Source organism: Hyla sarda, chromosome 1 (assembly GCF_029499605.1).
Source record: "Hyla sarda isolate aHylSar1 chromosome 1, aHylSar1.hap1, whole genome shotgun sequence".
In the NCBI taxonomy this organism is placed as follows: Eukaryota; Metazoa; Chordata; class Amphibia; order Anura; family Hylidae; genus Hyla; species Hyla sarda.
Genome location: NC_079189.1, coordinates 472,664,610 through 472,681,986, shown reverse-complemented (window position 1 = coordinate 472,681,986; position 17,377 = coordinate 472,664,610). Strand labels below are relative to the sequence as shown.

At 42.4% G+C, this 17,377-nt stretch overlaps 1 protein-coding gene across 9 annotated transcripts in view; it reads left to right on the top strand.

Annotated features, from left to right (window-relative positions):
• The window catches only part of KSR2 (kinase suppressor of ras 2), a 481,762-nt gene that overhangs the window by 186,651 nt on the left and 277,734 nt on the right, over window positions 1-17,377 (top strand). Inside the window, exon 1 of one of the 9 annotated variants that reach the window (XM_056537068.1) lies at window positions 16,377-16,536. The exons of the other annotated variants lie outside the window; for them this stretch is intronic. Within the exon in view, the coding sequence (XP_056393043.1) occupies window positions 16,524-16,536 (13 nt within the window). The 5' untranslated portion in view covers window positions 16,377-16,523. Of the gene's footprint in view, window positions 1-16,376; window positions 16,537-17,377 lie in introns of those variants that run through there. 9 annotated transcript variants of the gene reach the window in all.

Sequence of the window (17,377 nt, the reverse complement as noted above, 5' to 3'; positions counted from 1 at the left end):
CCAAAGCAACTTTGTAGTTTAACCTGTACCAGTTTACACTGCCTGCCATCTGTTAGATGCACTCCATGTAAAACACATAGGCAGGTACAAAAGAATCATAGACTTTTTATTGTCTGGTGTATGAGTGTTCTGTACATGTTCAAAGGTTCCTTAATTGTAGAGAGTGGTACGGTACAACAAAAGGCCAGATTTCTATCTGTACAAGCTGCACTGATCCAAGGATTTGCCCAAACTTTTAAAATGCATAATATATTTCTAGAGGAATCTTCTTAGGCTAGGGCTACAATGAGATTGTTGTAGCGTTACAATCTGATTTTAACTATATCGAGCTGTGCCTAAAGCCCAAGGGAATATGATGTAGCTTTCCTATACTTCTTACAATGCATTCACAATGGCACAAAGGTATATTCCTAACATGTCTAATCCTGATCTGCTTCAGTAAGTAAGAATATAGGTGGGTATTTATGAATGGATTGATCTGTCTTTTTTTTTTTGCGTAGATTTGGTGCAATTCTTTGGTGCAGTGTCTTTTTGCACCAAAGTTTGGCGCATTCTCTCGACTGTCCTTTTTTAAACTTGCTTAAAATCACACGGTCCTGTGTGATTTTTGCTTTGGTCAGTAATTTATCATTTGCGCCAATCGATCTTTGGCACAATTTTGTGCCTTTATCGTTTTTTTGGTGCAATTCACTGCCAATAAATTTTGTACTTTGAAAACACACTTAGCAATGTCAGAAAATGTAAAGGCATCAAAATACATAAAAAATGTTTTTTGTGAAAGCAGCGACGCCTCCAGGGCTGCTCAATACTATCCTGTGACATAGTTGTCTCTGAGGGACCTTCACCCTCCGTTGAGCCAGCATTGGACATGGCCACACAGGTTCAGGAAAGGTTAGCACTAAAGTAACAAAACAAAAACACAAAAGAATATAACTCACGTCGCTTGCTGATATACTGCAGGAGGGACTCCGTTATGGCTGCTCTACAGGGTAAAACACGCTGTCCTCTGTGTCGGTAAATTCTGTGTAAAAGTCGCTGTGAACAGCTGATTTCGGCATTTGCACCAAAATTAACAACGTGCTCCAAATTATAAATTTGGCGCACGTCCGAAAAATCAAAGTGAAAAAAAGGATAAAAAAAAACTGTCATCAGGCAAAATTGATAAATACCCCCATAATGAGTGCAGCAGCATTCTGTAGGATTTTTAATACATGTGATGCACTGTTTCCTTTTTTGTACAGTTGCATCCTTTCCTTCCATTATTTTTTGTTCTTCTTACATCCTTATATTTCAGTATTAGGTTCAAGTCTGTTATAAAGTAATCAAATAAATAGCAAATAAAAAAAAAATAGAATATTAAACAGTAAGCATCGTTTCTTACCATTTCATTCTGCATTATATGAAATGACTATTGGCTCTTATAAATGGTTATTGTATGAGAGTACAAGCCAGCTAAAGAAAAGTATTGCATTTCAGTTTGTGCAGTAGTTATATACTCTTTGTGACCTTGTGTGGACTTTCAAGATGAGCTGTAAGTTCAATTTGTTAACTGGAGCCTCCAGCTGCCTAGAGACATTAGGCTTTTCAGCATTTGTGATGTCTCTGGGCTGCTAGACATTTTCGGACATCTATTCATGCCTTAGACTTTCTTAAAGGAGTAGTCCAGTGGTGATTCAGTGGTGAGCAACTTATCCCCTATCCTAAGGATAGGGGATAAGTTGCAGATCGCGGGGGGTCCGACCCCTGGGGCCCCCCGCGATCTCCTGTACGGAGCCCCGACAGCCCGCTGGAAGGGGGCGTGTCGACCTCCGCACGAGGCGGCGGCCGACACGCCCCCTCAATACAACTCTATGGCAGAGCCGAAGCGCTGCCTTCGGCAATCTCCGGCTCTGCCATAGAGATGTATTGAGGGGGCATGTCGGCCGCCGCCTCGTGCGGGGGTCGACACCCGCTATCTCGGCGGAGAGCCGGGGCCCCGTACAGAGAGATCGCAGGGGGCCCCAGCGGTCGGACCCCCCGCGATCTCAAACTTATCCCCTATCCTTAGGATAGGGGATAAGTTTTTCACCACTGGACTACCCCTTTAACCTATTCTTTGTATCCCACTCCTGGAGGTGTTTAGTTGCCTTAGCCCCCTTACCATGAGATGAGTAGTTAAAGGGGTACGCCGGTGAAAAACAATTTGTATTTAATTTTATTTTTATCAACTGGTACCAGAAAATTTAACAGATTTGTAGATTACGGTACTTCTATTTAAAAATCTTAATCCTTTCAGTACTTTTTAGCTGCTGTATAATACAAAGTAAGTTCTTTTCTTTTTGAATTTCTTTTCTGTCTGACCACAGTGCCCTCTGCTGACACCTCTGTCTGTGTTGGGAACTGTCCAGAGTAGGAGCAAACCCCCATAGCAAACCTTTCCTGCTCTGGACAGTTCCGGACATAGACAGAGGTGTCAGCAGAGAGCACTGTGGTCAGACAGAAAAGAAATTCAAAAAGAAAAGAACTTCCTCTGGAGCATACAGCAGCTGATAAGTATTGGAGGAGGAACAACTATTGTGTGTGCTTCTGCTGTCTATATACTGGGGTCACTTTTCACAGTACTTCTGTTTGTGATAATAAGGAGGACACTGCTGGAAAATAAGCTGTAAAGAACAGGAAGTCTCAGCTTATTTTTAGGCCTAGGGGCCAAAGTAAAAACTGCAAGATTTGAAAATTATTCAATTCAAATTATTAAATATATGATCATATAGTCAAATGGAAGATTAGAACTTCATAAAAAAATTCGTTAAAAATGTGGTTAACATATAAACTGGATTTTTACAATAGGTCATTTTCTGATGACACATTCCATTTAACAAAGTTTTATTGAATCTTCTGCCTTTTGTTCTGTTTAGCCCTCTTTATTAAAGTGTAAAGTCCATTTAATAGAAAATAAGTAGAGCCAGTGTCCCCAATGACTTTCCTCTATTAGTCCTGGGTAGTTTTACTCCTCTGCAATATAATTAGCAATAAACCTGACTATAAATGCAACTATAGCAAGTCCTAGTTACACAAGTAAAAATGAAAAGCAGCAGCACTTGTACTTGTTCTCCATGCCTCTTATAAGTCTACAACGTGGGAATCCATTTTATGGTTAAAGTCTGAGACTTTACTGTTCTAGTTCTGGTTCTGTATCATCAGTCTTAGTTCAAGTGAAGATAGAAATTGACATTTTATGCTGCAAATACGCTGCAGAATACGCAGCAAGTGTGACCCCACCCTAAGGGTGCCTTCATGACGCCCTGTTATAATACAATGTATTGTGCTTATTACCTCCGTGTGGTGCTTTGTCACGTTTTCATGCACAAAACCCACAGCTAGAAGTGCTGTAGTGCAAGTTTTATTGTACTGTTGTCTCTGACCTTTCCCAGCTTTCCATGCGGCCAGGCACAATATGTGAGTCACTAGCCTGCACCGCTGATGAAGCTCATGTATTTGAGTGAAACTAGTTAGGTGGCAGTGTCTGTTTTCTTTTAAAATTCTCATAGTTGTCACGGTTCACAGCCTAATGGACTGCAGCCTAAGGTTAAAATAATATACAGGGTGGGCCATTTATATGGATACACCTTAATAAAATGGGAATGGTTGGTGATATTAACTTCCTGTTTGTGGCACAGTAGTATATGTGAGGGGGGAAACTTTTCAAGATGGGTGGTGACCATGGCGGCCATTTTGAAATCGGCCATTTTGAATCCAACTTTTGTTTTTTCAATAGGAAGAGGGTCATGTGACACATCAAACTTATTGGGAATTTTACAAGAAAAACAATTATGTGCTTGTTTTTAAAGTAACTTTATTCTTTCATGAGTTATTTACAAGTTTCTGACCACTTGTGTTCAAGTGTGTTCAATGTGCTGCCCATTGTGTTGGATTGTCAATGCAACCCTCTTCTCCCACACACTGATAGCAACACCGCCGGAGAAATGCTAGCATAGGCTTCCAGTATCCGTAGTTTCAGGTGCTGCACATCTCGTATCTTCACAGCATAGACAATTGCCTTCAGATGACCCCAAAGATAAAAGTCTAAGGGGGTCGGATCGGGAGACCTTGGGGGCCATTCAACTGGCCCACGACAACCAATCCACTTTCCAGGAAACTGTTCATCTAGGAATACTCGGACCTGGCACGTTCCCTGAGTTTTTCCAGCAAGATGGTGCACCACCACATTATGGGTGTCAGGTCCGAGCATTCTAATTGTATCACAGTGTTGGTGGCATTGGCCCTAGTATTGGGTGCTAAATAGTTTTCCTAATACTTCCCACACTGTGTCAATTCATGAACCTTATAAGACCGTGACAATATAGATATTTTTATTCACGTCTATCTTAACATATACCAAATAAAAGTTACGTTTTATTATTGGGGGTAACAGGCTTTTTGTGCCTAATTTGGCACTGGTGTTTTACAGTTGATTGCCTTCCTTAATAAGGGTATCGGTGGTGTTTTTTCTTCACACAGACTGTACACGTGGCTCGGTATGTATGCATGGGGCCCAAGTCTTCCAGCTAAAGTATGTACATATGGTAGGGTTTAGCTTGTAGTGTAAAGATGGACGCTAGTCTCATATTATGAAAAGAATACTCTAGATCATATTGACATTCCCATTATTCTTGCAAAGGCTGCTTAATTTCTAGAGGTGTTAAAGCTCATTTGTAATAATCATGTAAGCAATATTCCTTTCATGCAAGACATTTATGTCTACCTCTTTCTTTTCAGCCATTCGCTATAATGTCATTCCTGATGAAGGTCATCTGTTTCTTTCTGCTTCTTTATTTAATTTTATTACTAATGGTCTTTTGTTGCATTGTTCTGTGAAACATATTAACTATTGAATCCTCCTATGCAGTTCACAGTGACTTTGTCCTATTGCTCGTAGAGTCTCACACTTGTTCAACTTTTTGTATTGTTTGAGATAGATATATATATATATATATATATATATATATATATGTGTGTGTGTGTGTGTGTGTGTATTAGACATTCATGTGCAAATAGTGTTCAAAGCTAAGAAGCCCAAGGAGACTTTGATGCTTGGTACCCAAGAGACCAATATACTCTTCTAATATAGGGGGAGATTTATCAAAACCTGTGCAGAACAAATATGTAGCAGAGTTGTCCATAGCAACCACTAAGATTGCTTTTTTCATTTATATACATATATATATATCTATATATATATATATATATATATACATATATATATATATATTTAAAGGCCACTAAAAATAACACAAGTTTTGCAGAGGGTCCTTATTTTTATTTTAGATAAAAATAGAAAAAGTGAATACTATTTGAACTAGATGGACCAGGTGGTCTTTTTCCGCCAGCAATCTTCTGTCTGTCTAAAAGAAATGCTTTTTTTTTACAAGCACTGCTAAACATTTTGGGCAGATGACTTCCTTTAAGAAAGTCGTTTTCAAAAACATTTAAAACCCATCATTAGTTTTTGTCGCCCATGACTCCAAGTTTACGGTAGTTAAGAACAGTCTATGACATGAAGTATTGGAGTCAGATAGAACCGCTATGCTGTTTCACAGATTTATTGTTACTGTTGGAAATAAACAGAAGGAAAACTGAGAGAGAGACATTTATTTGGATTTCTGCTATGTGAAGGTGACCGTGGTGAATCCAACACCAGATTTTGCAGGATCATTGGGGCCCATGCTCACTGTAGAATTTACTCACTACATTTTTTCTTGTTCAGCATGCAAAAACCATGGCAATAATTTGAGGCATATTTCCATTGACATTAATGGGGCTTTGATTCCACAAGGATTCCATGCAGGGTTTTGCCTAAATCTTCCTCAAATTACTCCATGGGGAAGTAGAGGAAATTCAGTGAGGGAATTCTTCCCTGTGAAAGGGCCCTTAGTGTCACCTTCACTGATAAAACTGGCCACCTCATTGGGGCCAAGAGAAGTCTATGGTCATGGAGCATACTCATCAGGGAGTCTAAAGGGCACTCTAAGAAGAAGATAGTATGGGAAACGCTAGTCCAAATGAACTTGCAGTATAACCTAACACTATGCACTGATAAGAACAACAACCTGCTACACAACTATGAGATCACCCTTTCAGAAAATATGGTGAATACTAATCCACTTACCTAAATAATTAATTAAAAATTAGGAAATATACAGTAATATGTAGCAAAAGTCCAAAGTCTGAAGAATTTTTCTATTATGTACAGTAGTTATAATAGAGCTAGCAGTACTTCAGCAGGACTCTGCCTCTGATCGCCAGGGGGGTTGCTGCTCCAGCAAGGAGGGAGGGAGGAGTGCAGGGCAGGCCAGACAGGTACTGATAGTGGGGGACTCAGTTATTAGGGGGACAGACAGGGTGATCTGTCGCAAAGACCGGGATCACCGAACAGTGTGTTGTCTTCCTGGCGCTCGAGTTTGACAGGTTGCTGGGTGGGGCTGGAGAGGACCCAGTAGTCATGGTACATATTGGCACCAATGACAAAGTAAGAGGTAGGGGGAGTGTCCTTAAAAATGATTTCAGGGACTTAGGCCGCAAGCTTGAGGCAATGACCTCCAAGGTAATATTTTCTGAAATATTACTGGTACCACTAGCCACACCAGAGAGGCAGTGGAATATTAGGGAGATAAACAAGTGACTCAGAAGCTGGTGTAGGAAGGAGGGGTTTGGGTTCATGGAGAACTGGGCCGATTTTTCTGTCGGATACCGGCTCTACCATAGGGACGGGCTGCACCTCAACGGGAGGGTGCAGCTGTGTTTGGGGAGAAAATGTTTAGAAGGGTGGAGGAGTATTTAAACGAGGGACTGGGGGGAGGGAACCAACAACATAGAGGGGGAAGATAGTGTAGATAGAGAGGGGGGACTAATTAATGTACCTGGGGTGGAGCGGAGGGAGGGGTTAGAATAGTTAATAGGGATAGGCTTCATAGGAAGAAACAATATACACCTTGAATTGCATGTTCACTAATGCCAGAAGTCTGTGCTGAAAACGCCCCCCTCGGCTTATACTCGAGTGAACTCTCCCCCTGTCAATCCCTTCTCAGTGGTCTTCAACCTGTGGACCTCCAGATGTTGCAAAACTGCAACTCCCAGCATGCCCGGACAGCCATCGACTGTCTGGGCATGCTGGGTGTTGTAGTTTTGAAATCTCCGGAGGTCCGCAGGTTGAAGACCGCTGCGGCCTTCGTCATCATCCAGCTTCCCCCCCTTTTGTTTTGTACTCACCTCCCCTCGGCGGGAAGTTAGGGTGAGCTGGTCCGGGCCATCTATGCTGCATGGACCGTCCAGTGGGGATGGTTAGTTGTTGCGGGCTGTCCATTTTCACCGGGGGGCCCTCCTCTCCGCGCTTCAGGCCCTCTTCTCTGCGCAACGACTAACCATCTCCACCGGAATGTCCAATTTCACTGGGGGCCCTCTTCTCGGCTCCGGGCCCGGCCCCGGACTAGCGACGTTGCCTTGACGACAACGCACAGGGAAGTTGCGCATGAACGTCCCTGTGCGTCGTTGTCAAGGCAACGTCACGAAGCGCGGAGAAGAGGGCCCGAAGCGCGGAGAAGAGGGCCCCCCGGTGAAAATGGAAGGTCCGCAACGACTAACCATCCCCACCGGACGGTCCCTGCAGCATAGATGGCCCGGACCAGCTCACCCTAGCTTCCCGCCAAGGGGAGGTGAGTACAAAACAAAGGGGGGGCTGGATGATGACTAAGGCCGCAGTGGTCTTCAACCTGCGGACCTCCAGAGGTTTCAAAACTGCAACTCCCAGCATGCCCGGACAGCAGATGGCTGTCCGGGCATGCTGGGAGTTGTAGTTTTGCAACATCTGGAGGTCCGCAGGTTGAAGACCACTGATGAAGGGATTGACAGGCGGTGATCATGAAGGGGGGGATGATGACGGGGGTCTGAATGATGACGGGGGTCTGGATGATGACGGGGATGTGGATGATGACATGGGGGGATGATGTATTTCCCACCCTAGGCTTATAGTTGAGTCAATAACTTTTTTTTTTTTTTTTTTTCCTGTTTTTTTTGGGGTGAATTTAGGGGCCTCGGCTTATATTCGGGTCGGCTTATACTCGAGTATATACGGTAGTCTATTCAGGAAGGATCGGCCAAAACGAAAAGGGGAGAAATGCTTGTCTTTATGTGAAATCGAGTCTGATGGCCGCACTGCTGGAGGATATATGGGAGGGAAGCGATAATGTGGAGTCATTATGGGTAGAAATATATGGAGATAAAAAAAAAATTCTGATAGGGGTTTACTATAAGCCACCAAACATAATGGAAGAGGCAGATCAATTACTGAGGCAAATAAACAAGGCAGCAAATCAGAATGATGTGATAATAATGGGGGACTTTAACTATCCTGATATAAACTGGGAGACTGAGACCTGTGAATCTCATAAAGGAAACAGGTTTCTGACTATGGCTAAAGACAATTATCTGTCCCAAATGGTGCAGACCCAGAACAGTGGGGGTGCCCTACTAGACTTAATGTTAAACAACGTACCTGATAGAGTAACTAATGTGCAGGTAGAAGGACACCTAGGAAATAGTGATCATAATATAATACTTTATAACTTGTTCTTCAATAAGGGAATCTCTCTAGGGGCCACAAAAACAATGAACTTTAGGAAGGCAAAGTTTGATCAACTCAAAGAAGCCCTTAACAATATAAAATGGAATAATGTCCTCAAAAACAAGAATACTGACACTAAATTGGAGACTTTTAAAAATATCTTAAAGGACATCTGCAGCGTGATTAACACTTATCCCCCATCCACAGGGGGCGCAGCATGACGTTGCAGCCGGCACGCCTCCTCCAAACATCTCTATGGGAGAGGCGGTGAGGCAGCGTTCGTGCCTCCCCGTCTCCCCCATAGAACTGTATGGGGACGGGGAGGAGACGGGGCGTCACCCTCGACCTCTAGGTCGACACTACGCGCCTTAGCGCTCACCATGAGCGCTAATGGTGGCGCCCCGTTAGGGAGATCTTGGGGGGTCCCAGTGGTCGGACCCCCCGCAATCAAACACTTATCCCCTATCCTGTGGATAGGGGATAAGTGTCACACCGCTGCAGTTGTCCTTTAATATCTGTAACAGGTATATACCTTATGGGAGTAAAATGGTCAGAAATGAAAGAAAACCAATATGGATGAATAAAAATGTTAAGGGGGCAATAAACGACAACAATAAAGCATTTAAACTACTTAACTGCTAAAACAGAGAAAAGTGTAAAATATGTAAAAAACAGATAAAAGCCACAAAAATAGAGACAGAAAGACTCAGGGGTCAAAAGGTGACACCAGGAATTATACGCCTGTTAGTTTAACCTCCATTGTATGTATATTGTTTAAGGGTTTTCTAAGGAATGCTATTTTGGAGTATCTTGATAAAAATAAATGTATGACCCCATATCAGCATGGCTTTATGAGGGATCGGTCCTGTCAAACTAACCTGATCAGCTTTTATGAGGAGGAGAGCTCCAGACTGGACCAGGGTGAATCGCTGGATGTCGTATATATGGATTTTTCCAAAGCATGTGATACTGTGCCACATAAAAGGTTGGAGCATAAAATGAGAAGGATTGGGCTGGGGAAGAATGTGTGTAAGTGGATAAGTAACTGGCTCAGTAAAAGGAAACAGAGGGTGGTTATTAATGGTACTTATTCTGATTGGGTGACTGTTACTAGTGGGGTACCACAGGGGTCAGTCTTGGGTCCTATTCAATTTAATATATTCATTAATGACCTTGTAGAGGGTTTGAATAGTAAAGTAGCAATCTTTACAGATGATGCTAAACTCTGTTAAGCGGTAAACACTATAGAGGACAGTGCACTGTTACAAATGGATCTGGATAGGTCTGAGGTTTGGGCTGAGAAGTGGCAGATAAGGTTCAACACTAATAAATGTAAGGTTATGCACATGAAGAGGAAAAATCGGGGCTGAGATTATGTTTTAACCTCTTAAGGACGCAGGGCGTGGCTGTACGCCCTGCACCCGGTCCTGGTCTATAACGCGGGTTAACGCCATGACCCCCGCGTCATAGTGGGTCGGTCCTGGCAACTAATGAAAGCTGGGACCCTGGGCTAATAGCGTGTAGCACCAACCATTGTGCCGCATGCTATTAACCCTTTAGACATGGCATTCAAATTTGATTGACGCAGCTAAAGTAACAAAAATGCACTCTTCGCAAAAAAGTAAGAATCACAGCCCTTTTCCCATAAAAAAACAAAAAAAAAAAAACTGTACTTAAAAATAAAGATATGTGGTATCGCCATGGGCAGAAATTTCAGAACTATAAAAATATATAGTTAATTTAACCGCAGGATCAATGGCGTAAACACAAAAAAATTGAAAAGTCCAAAATAGCGTATATTTGGTCACTTTTGATATAATGAAAAAATGAATAAAAAGCAATCAAAAAGTCAGATCAATACAAAAATGATACCACTAAAAACTTTAGATCACTGCATTTTTTCCTCAGTTTTGTCGCACAATGAATTTTTTTCTGTTTTGCTGGTGACTTTTAGGTAAAATGACTAATGTCACTGCAAAGTAGAATTGGTGGCGCAAAACATAAGCCATAATATAGAATTTTAGGTGCAAAATTGAAAGGGTTATGATTTTTAAAATGTAAGGAGGAAAAAACTAAAGTGCAAAAATGGAAAAACCCAGAGTCCTTAAGGGGTTAAATGGGAGCACACTTGGGACAACTGACATGGAAAAGGACTTGGGAATCTTACTTAACAGTAAATTTAGCTGTAGTTACCATTGTCGGGCAACTGCTGCCAAGGCAAATAAAATCATGGGGTGCATCAATAGGGGCATAGATGCCCACAACAAGGAAATAATTCTACCGCTGTACAAATCACTAGTCAGACCACACATAGAATACTGTGTACAGTACTGTGCACCAGTATACAAGAAAGATATCGTGGAGCTGGAGAGGGTTCAAAGATGGGCAAGCAGAGTAATACGGGGAATGGGAGGACTGCAGTACCCAGAAAGATTATCAGAATTAGGGTTATTTAGTTTAGGAAAAAGAAGGCTTAGGGGAGACCTAATAACTATGTATAAATATATCAGGGGACAGTACAGAGATCTCTCCCATGATCTATTTATACCCAGGACTGTATCTATAACAAGGGGGCATCCTCTATGTCTAGAGGAAAGAAGGTTTCTACACCAGCACAGACGGGGGTTCTTTACTGTAAGAGCAGTGAGACTGTGGAATTCTCTCCCGGAGGAGGTGGTCATGGTTAACTCGGTAAAATAATTTAAAAGGGGTCTGGATGCATTTTTGGAGAATAATAACATTACAGGTTATGGATTCTAGATCTATAGGGACAGAATGTTGATCCAGGGATTTATTTTGACTGCCATATTTGGAGTCGGGAAGGAATTGTTTGCCTTCCTCTGGATCAACTTAGTAGGGACTTATTAGGGTAATAGTTTGAACTTGATGGACTCTGGTCTTTTTTAAACCTTATGAACTATGTTACTATGTAAACACCTTTCAAGCATCACATGTGTTATTATTTCTGGTGTTATTGTCCCTTTTTACCTACTTTAGTATATGGCTCAAAAGTGTTTTCTTTTAGTTTATCTTTTTGTCTTATGGATTGAAGTATTATGGTTTAGAGGAACGGATATGAGAAAGCCATGTCAAGATACAATGAAAGAATGTCTTACTGCTTAGGGCTGTTCTTGTCTCAATGCAGCAAAACTCTTTTTGACCCTGGATGCTTCTAATTGATGTGTGCTTTTTGTATGGGGGGGTATCCAGGCATTTAGCTCTACTTTACGCTGCCTTCACATAAAAAAATGCTGTTTTTTGGCAGGTAAATATTGCCATTGATTTTGTGTGTTTTTCTTACACTTTTGTTTGCATTTTTACAATTTTATAACAATAAAACAATGAGTATGCTTAGCAAAGCATCACAAAATAACAGAGCCACAGCAATCTTACACATAAACATAAAACATCAAGAAATGACTTATAAGGGGTCATAGTCAAAATGTTTTACTCAGACTAGGTAGTCTAAGATTGGCACCCATGGTGCAAACAAGACAACATTCTTTTTAACCAATCTGGTGCAGTTGACACAAAATAAAAGGTAAATTCAGTTTTGAATATTCCCGTTTCACCTTAATTCAGAATAAACTTAACTTAAAGTGGTTATCCACCATAAGGTAATTTCAGAACTTACCTGCCAGACAGTAATGGACATGCTTAGGAAGGATCCACACATGTATTTGGGTTAAATGGCTATGCTGTGAGATTACCATAAAGCTGTGGCTTTCTTTTTGTGAACTAGGTATTTCCTGTTGGAGTTTTCTCTTTTACTACGAATCCCATCATTCCATTTTTCTCCCTCCCACACATCAGCCACCCCACCTATTAAACCACAAATGATCTGAAAACCATGCAAAAGACCAGTGCTTTCTAATCAGGGTTCATCTAGCTGTTGCAAATTCCCTGTGGTCGCGCCACCCATTGAAGCAGAACAGGCTCCCTGTCATCACCTGACTAGTGAGGTAGTGTCTCGGCCGTACTGCATCCTGGGGAATACATGAGACAGGAGTCATGTCCTATGCTGTTAAAAATGAACATCCAGGGCAAAAATCATATCAGAATGTGTTACCAGCCATCAGAGACAGGTACAGACACTACATTATGAACTGCACTAACTTTACAGCCCCTGTAGCATAGTCAAATAAAAAAATATATATCCTGGAATAGAGAAATGCAAAGGAAGATAACAGAATAATCATCTATGAAAAAGGACCTGTGGCCAACCCAAAAAATGTGATTATCATTATCACAATAGCTTAGGGTGCCCTGACCACACAACTTTTTAAAGTTTCTTTATCTGCCTTTTAGTTCCTGAGATATGTGGGTTTTATAATTTGTCTAACAATTCAGGGAAATGAGTCAGATGGAGCAGAATTTATGGGTGGGGTTATACAGTCATGGGGTGTGTATTAGACATACACGCCCCTCAATGTAAAACATAACCACCACCTGACTGTATAATCTTACTCCTCACCCATAGTCACACCCATTCCACATTGCAATTCTGCACAGAGATTCCGCTGCAGCAGAGTCCCATTGAATGGGATTCTGCTGGGCTGTGCAAAAGTCAGAATTTCCGTGCCAGATGTTCCTGGCATGGAAATTCTGAATTCTGTGTCAGTTGTGTCCCTACTTTATATGAAGGATATCTTTATACCTATCTCTATCTTATATGAAGGATAACTAGAGACGGCACATTCCCATAGGGTCCTAGCATATTATTACGGCGCCCGCAGTCTCAGATTTTCTGTGCGGACATTCCGAAGTGTGAACATAGCCTTAGGAGTCCCCTTCACTTATTTCATCAGAATAGCACCTGATTCAGATGAAGAAAAGAGTCACAGAAATTTCTGCAGTACATATACAGTGACCTCCCCGACCTACAATGGCCCCGACATACGATTATTTCAACTTGCGATGGCCTCTCAGAGGCCATGGCATGTTGAAGGCAGCATCAACATACAATGCTTTTGTATGTCGGGGCCATTGCATAAACGGCTATCCGGCAGCGCAGACTGCTTCAGCTGCCACCGGATAGCCGTTTACGGTGCCCCGTGTGGTCCGCTGACGATCACTTACCTGTCCTCGGGGCTCTGGTGCGTCCTCTTCGGGATCCCCTGCATCGTCGGCACTCTCCATCGTCGTCATCACGTCGCTGCGCACGCCGTCATATCATCCAATAGGAGCGGCATGCGTAGCGACGTGATGGCGGCGACGGAGAGCGAGGATGTCGGGGAAGCAGGGGCCTTGCCGGAGTGTCGGGGACACCCCAGGGACGCGGCGACAGCGATGGAGGGCGACATTCAGGGCAGCAGTGACGAACGGTGATGGTCCGGAGCGGCGGGGACACGTGAGTATAACCTCCAATACCAGTGGTCTTCAACCTGTGGTCCTCTAGATGTTGCAAAACTACAACTCCCAGCATGCCCGGACAGCCAACGGCCACTGTCCTATACTTTACATTGCACGGATCCCTCAACATACGATGGTTTCAACAAACGATGGTCCATTTGGAACGGATTACCATCGTATGTTGAGGGACCACTGTACTGTGTGTGAATAGTGTGCACGGCCTGTGCTGGATTTCTTTACTGCCTTTAAAATAGCCTTTCGACCTGTTAAAAATCCATAAGACTGAATCTTTATTTATAGATGACCTCGTATATCACAGCATCAGGGAACATTACGTGGAAAAAATCTGTGTAGTTCTGAAAGAAGAAGAAACATTTTGCTCCTGATTTCAACATGAACTTGTTCTATCCTATTTATTATATGGAATAGAATTACATGATTCAAGCACAAAGAAAAAGCAGAAAGATTAAGGAGATTGACTCTTATTAAGCAAAATAAAAAGGAAAAGAAAATGATTAAACAGAAAAAAAAACAACTTTTCTCTTTTAAATCCTATTACTAGATTTGCATGTCTATTCCGCTTCAATATAATTAAGGAGGATGATCAAAAGCCGCCGAAATGGATATCTGTTCCTCAGTCCAGCAGTTGGCCATTTCTAAAGTTTCCTGACTGCAATAAGGAGGATCTTGCCTGCAGGAGGCACTTCTGGTAATTAATCGCGGTTCCTTTTGATAACTGCAATCCCCAGAAGGAGATGAGAAGAGAATATCACATAGAAAGGAGCAGACAATTCTGTTATCTTTCATGGAGTCGCCCAAGAGATTGAATATGTTCCTCACTCACATTTCTCTGTCTCCATCTGACAACCACAAGAATAAAACAAAATTTTGATTTTTTTTTTTCATGTCCGCTTAGGCCATTATTACCTTATATTTCATTTAATCCAGTCAGTACGTTATCTTAGGGGAACGGGAAATGTTCTTAGGCAATTTGCTTTTAAAGTGGTGATGGCTACCCTTGCCATACTGCTGCCTAGACATGTATATTTGGAATACTCTTCCGTATTGTTACATCTAAAGCGGGCCTGCACAACTTGGCAGTAGATGGGGGCCGAACTTAAAATAGGCTACACTTCTCAGGGCCACGCATGGTTTGAAGCAGGGTTTTTCCCTCTCAACTCATGTAGTTAAAGGGGTATTCCAGGCAAAAACTTTTTTTAATATATCAACTGGCTCCGGAAAGTTAAACAGATTTGTAAATTACTTCTATTAAAAAATCTTAATCCTTCCAATAGTTATTAGCTTCTGAAGTTTTCTGTCTAACTGCTCAATGATGATGTCACATCCCGGGAGCTGTGCATGATGGGAAAATATCCCCATAGGAGCTGCACAGCTCCTGGGACGTGAGTCATCAGAAAGCAGTTAGACAGAAAACAGCAACTCAACTTCAGAAGCTAATAACTATTGGAAGGATTAAGATTTTTTAATAGAAGTAATTCACAAATCTGTTTAACTTTCCGGAGCCAGTTGATATATAAAAAAAGTTTTGGCCCGGAATACCCCGTTAAACTGTAGGGCACATCAAGGTAAATGTTTTTGCAAACTTACACGGTGACTTCCGGACTTCATCTTCCTATTAACGCCACCTCCCCTGTACTGAGCATCTGCAGTTTGAAGCTCCATTCAGCAGCAAAAGAGACTTAACACAGGAGAAGGTGTTAATATGATGAAGCCAGCCAGACATCAAGGTGCACGGGAAGCTTGGGGACGCCCCAGTGCAAACTTGTGCAGGTAGATCATTTGCATATACTGAAGAACCGGTAATTCGGCAGCATGGAGGCACGGAGCAGGGATCGGTAAGAATGATTTTCACCCGCACTACAAGACTGTAGAAATCAAATAGTCTGTCTTGACTTTGTGCTGTGGTTACATGATGGATTATTCCGATAGAAAAATCTATTGTGTGAGCATAACCTAAGGATACTTTTTGTGTGTCCTAAAATACTTGACATTTTTTGGGGGGGGCAGTTACATATACTATATGGACAAAGTGTTCATGGGGTACCTACACTTAACATCTACAGGGGCTTCACTGAGTCCAGGGGCAGTGTAGTTTACACCACTCTATCCAAGTCTGGCATTGCGCTCGTTGAGGTAAATCTTGCATGTAGCTGCTTGTCCATGAAAATCCATTCCATAAAGCTACTGTTGCACAGTTATTGTGCTGATGTTTTGTCAGACAAGGTTGGGTACTGCAGGTATTGAGTTGGCAGAACACTGCCGACTTGTATGCACTATGGCCCAGATTTATCAAACTGTGTGAGAGAAAAAGTGGAGGGATTTTTTCCACAGCAACCAATCACAGCTCAGCTTTCACTTTACCAGAGCTCATTAGCTGAGCTGTGATTTGTTGCTGAGGGAAAATCTCTCCTTTTTTTCTCTCACACAGTTTGATAAATCTGGGCCTATGTGCCTTGGCACTCTCCAAACCTGCTCACAGATGATCATAAAAGATCTAGGAGGGAAGTAATTTTATCAAGTGACGTGTTGGACTGGGGGCTCCTATTACAGTATCATGCTGAAATTCAGTGAGTCCTCTAGAATGACCCATTCTTTCACAATCGTTTTTAAAAGCAGAATGCATTGGTAGGTGCTAGAGTTTATAAACCTGTGGCAATGGAACTGAATGAAACTCCTGAATTCAATGATAAAGAAGTATGTCCCTATACTTTTCTTTAAGTGAAGGAGTGCCTCAGCTCACCTCCAGAGCCAGAGCTTTGCGCACGGATCAGTATGAACCAACACCGGACAATCCAACAGATAAGAACGAAGGTCCAGCGCAGACACTTGTGCAAATAAAAGCTGATTCGTCTTGCCAGCCTTACTCATACTGATGTGCTGTTAGTTACAGCCATACCTTTATAGGAATGAGACCCATAAACCTGCACAAGAGACACCTGGTAGTGTTTCAACTCTCACAAAGGAAATACAATACACAATGAACATACAAAATATAAACCAAAGTATTGAATGACAAAATAGCAAAAATAGCAAATCTATATATATATTAAAAGAGAAGGCCTGACTCACTGACTCATCAACGCCCAGCCTAAACCCTTGGACCTAGAAAGCTAAATTTTCGAAATTCAACCCTTAAAGGGGTACTCCGCCCCTGGCATCTTATCCCCTATCCAAAGGATAGGGGATAAGATGTTAGATCGTCGCGGTCCCTCTGCTGGGGACCCCGTGGAACGCCACTGCGGCACCCCGCCATCATTACTGCACAGAGCAAGTTCGCTCTGTGCGTAATGACGGGCAATACAGGGGCCAGAGCAGCGTGATGTCATGGCTCCGCCCCTCATGACATCACGGCCCGTCCCCTTAATGCAAGTCTATGGCAGGGGGCGTGACGACCGCCACGCCCCCTCC